We start from the raw sequence: 11,739 nt of genomic DNA on the forward strand, positions 1-11,739 counted from the left end.
CTAATTTTCACATGTTAGGATTAAAACTTGGATGTTGCATTGCATGCATATAGCCGACGATATATCAAGTACGAATAACTTCCCTAATCATTAGTAGAGGCCGCTATCGAGGCGGGCGGGATTAGGTGTTCGATCAAAAGAGCTTCCTAATACGTACCCTCACCCCTTACTCCAGATATCTGTGAACACCCGTGTTCATTGGCATCCACGAGAGTCATTCTAGACATAGAATGTTAAGGGTAACGATTGCTTAGTGTTCATGTCTCTACTTTGTGTCTTGACATGACACGAGGTATTCGAACGGTTCCAATTTCCCATAAAAATTGGTGGCGACTCCATACAAAAATGCAAACGCTTGTTTCTCTTCTCCTCCCAAGCGCCCCCGTGGGCTCCCGCTGTCCACACAAGGATGCCTCAAATAGCCACCATGCTCATGCGGTAGTGCTAAGGAGTGGTGTAGAGCTTGAGGACCCCTACAAGGACCTTGTGGTGGAAGTTGATGAACATCCCAAGGGGAATGAATTGGAAGTGAATGGTGAAGAGGAAAGCTCACCCATTGAACCGTCGGGTAAAGCTAGTGAAGACAAGAAAGGGAAGAAAGCTTGTGAAGATTTGTCTAGAAGGGTAATTCAAGAGGACAAAGATGTTGATGGATATATGGAAGACCTCCCTTATGAGGAGGAAGCTATTGAAGAAGTACCTTTGCAACACTCTAAAAAGGTAACCAAGAATTCGGCTCCTCCAAAGGTACCTTCTAATTCTCAACTTGTTCCTAAAATTCCTTACCCTTCAAGAGCCATAAAAAGTAGGGAAAACCTTAAGTATATATGCCAAGTTTTGTGATATGCTTGAGAAACTTGAGGTTACCCTACCCTTTACGGAGGTGATTATGAACATGCCAACCTACTCAAAATTTTTAGAAGATATTTTGACAAAGAAAAGAGTCTTGGGTGACCAAGAAATAGTGGCTATGGAAGAGGCATGTAGTGCTCATATCCTTAATAAAATGCCCACTAAGCTTGGTGACCCGGGAAGCTTTTCAATCCCATGTGTAGTTGGTGGTGTGCCCATATCTAGAGCTCTTTGTGATTTGGGAGCAAGTGTGAGTGTTATTCCTTTAAAAGTTGCCAGGAGAATCGACATTCAAAACCTTGTTCCCACTTCAATGACTCTCCAATTGGCGGATAGGTCCGTCAAGCACCCCATGGGGGTGCTTGAAGACGTACCCGTCAAAGTTGGAAAGCTTTTAATTTCCGCCGATTTTGTTGTCCTCGATATTCCGGAGAATAGCCATACTCCCATCATCCTTGGTAGGCCATTCTTGGCTACCGGAGGAGTTCTCATTGATGTGAATAATGGGCGGCTAACCTTCCAAATCGAGGGCAACAACGTCGAATTTAACCTACCGAACTTGATGAAAGGACCAAATATGGAAAGGTTGAGCACTATTGAGTTGATAGATGAGGTGGTACATGAAGTAGCCCGTGAAGAAGCGGAGATGGAAGAGGTTTTTCAAATCTCCTTGCATGATGAAGCTATGAAGGAAGACCATGAAGTTGATGAGGAACTTTTGAAGAAAGTGGAGGGCTTTCTCCCTCCAAAGGTACAACTTAAACCCTTACCTCCCTCACTCAAGTATGCTTTCCTTGATGAGGGGGAGGCTTACCCGGTGATCGTGAATGCTAACCTAAGTGAGTCCCAAGAAAAGAAGCTTTTGGAAATCTTGAAATCTCATAGAGGGGCACTTGGGTATAGCATTGATGACATCAAGGGCTTAAGCCCGAGTTTGTGCATGCATAGAATAGTTTTGGAAGAGGGGAGTCAACCCAAGGTTGACGATCTTAGGCGGATAAACCCAAAAATGGCCGAGGTGGTAAAAAATGAAGTGTTGAAATTACTTGAGGCCGGGATTATATTGTAACACCCCCATACTCCCAGTGCCTTACCATGACCACTCAGGTATGAAGATATTACCATCTCGGTTACCCGAGGCAATGATAATCAAATAAATAATGAAGAAACAACGTTTAAATGTAAATACTTAGTGAAGGGTTACAATTCTCAAAACCAAACCAAAAGTATAATACATGTTCTCAAACTTACTGTTTACTGTTCTAACTGAAATGTAAAGAAACTACTAAGCTACAGCGGAAGACTCCTATCATCATGTCGTGGCAATCCCAGCTATCCCAGTACTCAACTCATACCTGCTCAATATCTGCTCACCATCCCCGAATGGATCACCGTAGGTTTACAAAACAACAACCGGGGTCAGTACTAATCACACAACTCAACATATATCAACAATAAGATAAACAGACAGCTTAACTGTCACACACACAACCACACTAATTCCAATCATCTCAATCACTGACTGTCCACTGGACCAGCCCTGCCAGTGGGGGACCGCAGCCGTACCCACCAAATCCCCGCTCCACATAGTGAGCGATAACCCTGTCCATTAATGTGCACATCCCTTCTGTGGCGGGTTCCACAGAAGGCGAAACTAGGGCGTGAAGCCACTCCCGCAAGTGACCCCACTCAGCCGAGGACACGCCTCGAGAACCATAGACAACAATCACAATCACAATCGTCACAATACAATTACTATATCAAACAATCAATCACAACACATCAACAATCATCCCATTATGGGACTAATACTGAGTAGGAAATCCTACCTGGAAAGCACACAATCAGACGGTGTCTACTGCTGTATCAAAAAGCTTCCTCTAAGAAACCTCCTCCTATCATACAACATACAAATGCTACCAAATCACATACTCGTCAAAAACCCCCAAATTCCTATATTAGGGTTTAACCAAATTAAAAGAAAGACAACAAAAAGGGTACATAGATCTTACCCTCGACCCAAGGATCTCAACGGTATAACCGACGATGAGAACCGACCTTCCAAACTCCGGGAATTGCTAACAATGTGATTAGGATTAAGAACGTACTTGCTTTCTCTCTTAAACAGAAAATTAGGTTTTGCAAAAATGTTTAGAATAATGACGACGAAGGTTATATATCTTAATCGTATAATTAACAAAACCCGAGAAAATTCCCCGTAAAACCGGCTACTCGATCGAGTATCCCAGCTACTCGATCGAGTACCCAATAGGTCAGAAACTTTTCTAAAACGCAACTTACCCTTACTCGACAGAGTAAGGCCTACTCGATAGAGTACCCAAAGACTCATAAATACGGAGTATTACAGTCTTCCCTCCTTTAAAAGAACTTCGTCCCCGAAGTTCAAACCACTACTAAACAAAGGTACTCCTATAACACTCCCGACTCAATAACCAAAACAAAATTCAGCATAACGCATGTTACTAACCCAACTCATCCCGACAAACATGCCGACACAACATACAAAAAGGGTGTAAAACTCTTAAAAACTGTTCGCGATCATCTCCTACCCCCCTAAAAGAAACAAGGTTACGTCCCCGTAACCACACATACCTGATCAAAAAGAAAAGGGTAACGCTCTTTCATAGCTTCCTCTGGCTCCCATGTAGCTTCCTCAGTCTCGTGGTTAGACCAAAGGATCTTAAGCAAAACTGTCTCGCCACTCCTAGTCTTCCTAACCTTTCGGTCAAGAATCTGCTTAGGCACCTCAAGATATGATAAGGACTCATCTAGCTCTAAGCTCTCTACCTCTAACACATGTGACGGGTCACTCACATACTTCCGCAGCTGCGATACATGAAACACATTATGCACTCTTTCTAACGCAGCTGGTAAAGCCAGACGATATGCAACTTCCCCAACTCGCTCTAAGATCTCATAAGGCCCTATAAACTTCTGACTTAGCTTGCCTTTCTTCCCAAATCTCATAACCCCACGCATAGGAGACACTTTCAACAGAACCTTGTCCCCAACTTGAAACTCTATGTCCCTGCGATGTAGATCTGCATAACTCTTTTGCCTATCCTGAGCTGCTCTCATCCATTCCCTGATCATCTTAATCTGTTCCACCATCTCATGCACCATCTCTGGTCCTAAAACCACTGCCTCATCACTATCGTACATCTCCTCCCATACAAAGCCTCAAACGGTGCCATACCAATACTAGTGTGATAGCTGTTATTATAAGAAAATTCTATCAAGTCCAACCTCTGTTCCCAGCTACCACCAAAGTCCATCACACAAGCTCGCAACATATCCTCAAGAGTCTTGATTGTTCTCTCGATCTGTCCGTCATCGTCGCAGGATGAAATGTCAGTACTCATCTTCAAAGTTGTTCCCAACGATTCCTGCAACTCCTTCCAAAACCTTGATATAAATCTCGCATCTCTGTCAGACACTATGTCCTTAAGGACTCCATGTAACTTAAGCACGTTCTTTCGATAGGCCATAGCCAATTGTGCCTTAGTCCATGTATCTTTCATTGGAACAAAGTGAGCTGACTTAGTCAGTCGATCCACTATTACCCAATTCATGTTGTTACCTTGTTGACTCTTTGGCAAACCCACAATAAAATCCATGGAAATGGATTCCCACTTCCACTCAGGTACCTCTAAAGACTGAATCTTACCTTGTGGTCGTCACTGTTCCCCTTTAACTCTTTGGCATGTCAAACAACGGGATACAAACTCAGCCGTCTCTTTCTTCATCCCAGGCCACCAAAACGTTTTCTTCAAATCCTTGTATACCTTGTCACCACCTGGATGTACTGAGTATGGTGTACAATGTGCCTCTGTCATGATAGTCTTTTTCAACTCCTCATCATTAGGGACACGCCACCTACCATCGAACCTCAAACTACCATCTGTATGAATAGAAAATCGGGACACTGTCCCTTTCTCTACTCCAGCTCTCCACTCAACTATCTTAGGATCCAAAGCCTGCTTACCTCGAATGTCATCATAAAACTCAAGCTGTACTGTCATATCGCCCATGGCATCTCCTTTCTGCATCATATGTATCCCAAACCTCGCTACCTCATCTCTCAGCCTCATCAAAGATAGAGTTATACACAGAGAATGTACACTCTTCCTACTCAAAGCATCAGCAACCACATTGGCCTTCCCTTCATGGTAGATGATTTCCATGTCATAATCGCCAATTAACTCCATCCACCTCCTCTGTCTCATGTTCAACTCCTTTTGAGTGAAGATGTACTTGAGACTCTTGTGATCAGAAAATACCTTAAAGATTGCTCCATAAAGGTAATGTCTCCAAATCTTGAGAGCAAACACCACCGCACCCAACTCCAGATCATGAGTAGGGTAGTTCTCCTCATAAGGCTTCAATTGCCTAGAAGCATAGGCAATCACTTTACCATTTTGCATCAACACACATCCCAACCCATTCTTTGAGGCATCTGTATAAACCTCAAAGTTCTCTATCCCTTCAGGCAATGCTAAGACAGGAGCTGTGATCAAACGCTCCTTTAATGTTTGGAACGCTGTCTCACAACTCTCATCCCAACGAAACCTGTTCTCTTTCCTCATCAACGCTGTCATAGGTCTAGCTATCTTGGAAAAATCTTTCACGAACCGTCTGTAGAATCCAGCTAAACCCAAGAAACTCCTAACCTCAGCAACATTCTTTGGTGCTTCCCTTTTTGTCACTGCCTTAATCTTCGCCGGATCCACAACCACTCCCTCCTTAGAGATCACATGCCCCAGAAAAGCAACTTTCTCTAACAAGAACTCACACTTGGACAGCTTAACATACAACTCATGTTCCCTCAAAGTTTGCAACACGATCCTCAGATGCTCCTCATGCTCCTCCTTAGTCTTAGAATAGACTAAGATGTCATCGATAAATACCACCACAAACTGGTCCAAGAACTGTCTGAAGATTCTGTTCATCAAATCCATAAACACTACCGGTGCATTAGACAACCCAAACGGCATCACCACATACTCATAATGGCCGTACCTTGATGTGAAAGCTGTCTTTGGTATGTCCACCTCTCTAATCTTCACCTGATGGTACCCCGACCTCAAATCAATCTTATAAAAGACTGATGCACCACTCAACTGATCAAACAGGTCATCTATCCTTGGCAAAGGATACTTGTTCTTCACTGTCACTCGGTTCAGTTCTCTATAGTCTATGCACAACCTCAGACTCCCATCCTTCTTCTTTACAAAAAGAACTGGTGCTCCCCACGGCGATACACTAGGTCTAATGTATCCCTTCTCTATCAAATCATCCAACTGCTTCCTAAGCTCCTCCATCTCCTTAGGACCCATACGATACGGTGCCTTAGAGATTGGCCCCGTCCCTGGTTTCAACTCAACGGTGAAATCTATCTCCCTCTTCGGTGGCAACCCCGGAATCTCCTCTCGGAAAAACATCTACAAACTCTCCCACCACCGGTATCGATCAACTCGTCGGACTCTCTATCCGGTCATCTCTCACATGGCACAAGATCAAAGGACATCCCTTCCTCGTATAAGACTTCAAGGTGACAAATTGCAATCAACTTAACTTTGTGTTTGACTAGAAACCCACGATAAGACACACTAACGCCCTTAGGACCTCTTAAAGACACTTTATTTTGATGACAGTCTATCTTAGCTTTATACTTTCCTAACCAATCCATCCCGACTATCATCTCAAAACCGTCAAAAGGAAACTCTAGCAAGTCTACAGGTAGATCAACTTGTCCAACTATCATAGATACATCTCTAAACAACCTCCCACATGATACAGACTCACCCGAAGGTATAAAAACTTGCTCACTAACAGACTCATATACCCTCAAACCCAACCGTTTTACATGACTTGAAGATACAAACGACTGAGAAGCCCCCGAATCAAACAAAACAAAGGTATGAATACCATTAACAAGGAAAGTACCGGTGATAACGTGTGCATCCTCCTCAGCTTGCTTTCTTCTCCATCATGAATAACTTTCCACTGGTCTTCTGTCCACCTCCCTGGACAGTACTGGCTGATGTGGTCGGCTTAGCACCTGACCCTTGATTGTTGTTGTTGTTCGCAGGTTTAGAAAACAACAATCGGGGTCAGTACTAATCACATAACTCAACATATATCAACAATAAGATAAACAGACAGCTTAACTGTCACACACACAACCACACTAATTCCAATCATCTCAATCACAGACTGTCCACTGGACCAGCCCTGCCAGTGGGGGACTGCAGTCGTACCCACCAAATCCCCGCTCCACATAGTGAGCGATAACCCTGTCCATTAATGTGCACATCCCTTCTGTGGCGGGTTCCACAGAAGGCAAAACTAGGGCGTGAAGCCACTCCCGCAAGTGACCCCACTCAGCCGAGGACACGCCTCGAGAACCATAAACAACAATCACAATCACAATCACAATCGTTACAATACAATTACTATATCAAACAATCAATCTCAACACATCAACAGTCATCCCATTATGGGACTAATACTGAGTAGGAAATCCTACCTGGAAAGCACACAATCAGACGGTCTCTACTGCTGTATCAAAAAGCTTCCTCTAAGAAACCTCCTCCTATCATACAACATACAAATGCTACCAAATCACATACTACTCAAAAACCCCCAAATTCCTATATTAGGGTTTAACCAAATTAAAAGAAAGACAACAAAAAGGGTACATAGATCTTACCCTCGACGCAAGGATTTCAACGGTATAACCGACGATGAGAACCGACCTTCCAAACTCCGGGAATTGCTAACAATGCGATTAGGATTAAGAACGTACTTGCTTTCTCTCTTAAACAGAAAATTAGGTTTTGCAAAAGTGTTTAAAATAATGACGACGAAGGTTATATATCTTAATCGCATAATTAACAAAACCCGAGAAAATTCCCCGTAAAACCGGCTACTCGATCGAGTACCCAAGGTACTCGATCGAGTACCCCCTTACTCGATCGAGTATCCCAGCTACTCGATCGAGTACCCAACAGGTCAGAAACTTTTCTAAAACGCAACTTACCCTTTCTCGACAGAGTAAGGCCTACTCGATAGAGTACCCAAAGACTCATAAATACGGAGTATTACATATATACCAAATAACCGATAGTAAATGGGTTAGTCTGATTCACGTGGTACCAAAGAAAGGGGGGGGGGGGGGGTACAAATGGTTGAACAAGAGGATGACACCACCCTACCTACTAGACCCTTGACCGGGTGGCGCATGTGTATTGACTATAGGAAGCTCAATGCCGCCACCCTAAAAGACCATTTCCCAATTCCCTTCATAGACCAAATGCAAGAGAGACTCGCGGGCCATGCATACTATTGCTTTCTAGACGGTTAATCCGGGTTCTTCCAAATTCCCATCCACCCGGATGACCAAGAGAAGACGACCTTCACTTGTCCAATAGGAGTCTATGCCTACCGTAGGATGCTATTCGGGCTTTGCAATGCGCCCGACATCTTTCAAAGGTGCATGATGGAAATCTTTTCGGACTTTCTAGAGAAAAGCATGGAAGTTTTCATGGACGACTTTAGTGTCCATAGGGATTCGTTTGATCATGGTCTTGAGAACTTGACTAGTGTGTTGAAGAGATGTGAGGAGCACAACCTCGTCCTTAATTGGGAAAAATGCCATTTTATGGTAGAGGAAGGGGTTGTACTCGGTCACGTTGTCTCTAGTAGGGGTATTGAGGTTGATGGTGCTAAAGTTGCCGTTAAGAAAACTTGTCACCTCCTTCCAATGTAAAGGGAGTGAGAAGTTTCCTAGCCCATGCCGGATTCTATAGGCGTTTCATCAAAGATTTTTCAAAAATAGCAAAACCATTGACCTCATTACTCCTCAAAGATGCCCCCTTTGTGTTTGATGAGTCTTGTCTTGAAGCTTTTCATAGGTTGAAGAGAGCATTGGTCACGGCACCAATAATCCGGGCTCCGGATTGGAACCTTCCCTTTGAGATAATGTGTGACACTTCGGACTTCGCGGTTGGTGCGGTACTTGGTCAAATGGTGGATAGGAAGCACCATGTGATATATTATACAAGTAAGACCCTTGATCAAACACAATGCGGATATTCAACAACCGATAAAGAAATGCTAGCAATTATCCACGCCGTGGAAAAGTTTCGACAATACCTTGTTGGGTCTAAGGTGGTGGTTTACTCTGACCACACCGCCTTAAGACAATTGATGGTGAGGAAGGACGCTAAACCCCGACTTTTGAGATGGGTGCTACTCCTTCAAGAATTTGATCTAGAGATTAAGGACAAGCCGGGATCCGAAAACCTTGTGGCGGATCATCTTTCGAGGTTAACTAAGGAGTCCCGAGGGGACAAAGATGATGGGGTCCCTATTGATGACTGGTTACCCGACGATTATATCCTTGCTATTACCCATTCCACCCCTTGGTATGCGAATATAGCCAATTTCTTGAGTTCTAGCTTTATCCCCGAAGAATTCGATAACCAAGCAAGGAAGAAGTTGAGATATGAATCAAAGAGATATGTTTGGGAGGACCCTTACCTCTATAGAAGATGTAATGATGGGATTTACCGGAGATGTGTCTCTCAAGAAGAAGGCCGTGCAATTCTCCAAGCTTGTCATGCTACCACTTATGGGGGGCATTTGTCCACATCTAGGACCCAAGCTCGGGTTCTTCATTGTGGCTTCTATTGGCCCTCTTTATTCAAGGATGCATATGCCATGGTACACTCTTGTGATTCTTGTCAAAGAAGAGGTAACATTGGAAGGAGAGATGAGATGCCGTTGAACAACATCTTCGAAGTTTAGCTTTTCGATGTGTGGGGTGTGGATTTCATGGGATCATTCCCATATTCATTTGGCAACCAATATATATTAGTTGCGGTGGACTATGTGTCCAAGTGGATCGAAGCAATAGCCGCCCCTACCAATGACTCAAAAGTTGTCTCCAAGCTTTTCAAAGACTATATTTTCCCCCGTTTTGGAGTACCCCGGGCCGTTATAAGTTATGGTGGTTCACATTTCATCAACCGAACCATTTATGCACTCCTCAAGAAGTACGGTGTCCGGCATAAGGTAGCTCTAGCTTACCACCCCCAAACAAACGGGCAAGTGGAAGTCTCCAATAGACAAATCAAGGCTATATTGGAGCGGGTTGTGAACAAGTCTAGGAAGGATTGGAGTGCTAAGCTCAATGATGTGTTGTGGGCTCTAAGGACCGCATACAAGACCCCAATCGGCACTACTCCTTACCGGTTGGTCTATGGTAAGTCTTGTCACCTACCTCTCGAGTTGGAGCACAAAGCAAGATGGGCCCTCAAAGAGCTCAACTATGACTTAGATGTCGCGAGAAACAAGAGGTTTCTTCAACTCAATGAACTTGATGAGTTGAGGATGGATGCTTATGAGAGTGCAAGACTTTACAAGGAAAGGACCAAGAAATGGCATGACTCGAAAATCACAAGAAAGGAGATCGTTGTGGGTGACAAGGTACTACTCTTCAACTCCCGTTTTTAACTATTTCCCAGGAAGTTGAGGTCTCGGTGGTCGGGACCCTTTGAGGTAGTCGCCGTGTTCCCTTACGGTTCCTTTGAGTTGAAGAATAACAAGGGAGAATGTTTCAAGGTGAATGGTCATCGAGTTAAGTACTTCTATGAAGGTCTACCTATTGAGACCCGTAATGAAGTTGATTTGGAAGACCCCCCATCCTTGGGGGATGAATAATTTCAAAATTGAGCAAGCATGGTTTGGTGGAGTCCCTCAATAACCACCACTTGTAAATAGCATGCATGTAGATTGCATTTGAGATATTTTGGGTTAAATATTCTTGAAGAATTTGGATCGGAAGGTGGAACCCTTAGCCTTGCCCAAAACCTCGACATGAACCGTCGGTTTGAAAGATGGAAACTCGAAAAATGGGCAAGTATAGGAGTCGGAAATTGATTGTTGGGGTCAATAGAGAAAAAAAATCAAGTTGAAAACGAGGTTGTGTAACTCCCTGCCAGTGGACCGGCAGCCGGTGCCCTCCACCGGTAGCGAGTTGAAAATTTTTGATGAGAATTTGAAGGAATTAGGCTGAGGAGAAGTCCCTGCCGGCAGGCCGGCAGCCGGCCCACTGGCAGGGAGATCCACACTTGATGAAAAATAGCGAAATTCTGAAGGAGGAGAATCCTCTACCGGCAGGCCGGCAGGCCGGCCCACCGGTAGAGGAGCACATGTCTTGCAGAAAAGAAAGAAAACCTTTTGAGGAGGAATCCCTACCGGCAGGCCGGCAGCCGGCCCACCGATAGAGGAGCACGTTTTTAGGAGAAATGTGAAGAATTGAGAAAGAGGAGATCTCCCTGCCGGTAACCGGCCCACCGGTAGGGGATTTGCTGAAAACCTAAAAGGGGAATAGGGGTTCGCTCTGCCGGTGGACCGGCAGCCGGTGCCCTCCACCGGTAGCGAGTTGAATTTATTCTGAGACAATTTGATTTATTTGAATATTTTGGGCCAATCCCCTGCCGGCAGACCGGCTGCCGGTTCACCAACCGGCAGGGACATCCTTTTACGCTGAAAAACAACCCGCAACCCCTTATTTCTCCCATTCTATTCTAATCTCCTTCTTCATTCTTTTCCCTCATTCCTCCTCTCCATTACCACCTTATCACTCTAAATCACCATCAAACACCCTTCAACCTCCATTCATCAACCTTCATACCTCATCCTCCATTAATCCTTTACTCCTCCTTCCCTTTTAATCCTTCAATCCTTCAACAACAATGGCAAACAAGAGGACAAGGGCAGAAATGGCGCAAGCACAACAGCGTTTGGTTGAGGCAGCGGCGAATGACACTAACCCGGATCCCGATTTCCCGGATGTCG

The 11,739-nt window shown here is 44.4% G+C and overlaps 1 protein-coding gene across 1 annotated transcript; it reads left to right on the forward strand.

The window, feature by feature from the left end:
* The first annotated feature begins 1,006 nt into the window (after positions 1-1,006).
* LOC141614234 (uncharacterized) lies at positions 1,007-9,684 on the forward strand. Its single transcript, XM_074432993.1, has 2 exons — positions 1,007-1,749; positions 8,790-9,684. Exons 1-2 carry the CDS (start codon positions 1,007-1,009, stop codon positions 9,682-9,684), a joined length of 1,638 nt encoding a protein of 545 aa, XP_074289094.1.
* The last annotated feature ends 2,055 nt before the right edge of the window (positions 9,685-11,739 follow it).

This window comes from Silene latifolia, chromosome 11 (assembly GCF_048544455.1).
Source record: "Silene latifolia isolate original U9 population chromosome 11, ASM4854445v1, whole genome shotgun sequence".
NCBI classification, from domain to species: Eukaryota; Viridiplantae; Streptophyta; class Magnoliopsida; order Caryophyllales; family Caryophyllaceae; genus Silene; species Silene latifolia.

Bases quoted from the DNA above. Each gene is read 5' to 3' on its own strand.
- LOC141614234 (XM_074432993.1), top strand. From the start codon at position 1,007: ATGCCCACTAAGCTTGGTGACCCGGGAAGCTTTTCAATCCCATGTGTA. The intron at 1,750-8,789 runs GTATAGCATTGA...AGCTTTTCATAG, and splicing joins TCTCATAGAGGGGCACTTGG to GTTGAAGAGAGCATTGGTCA.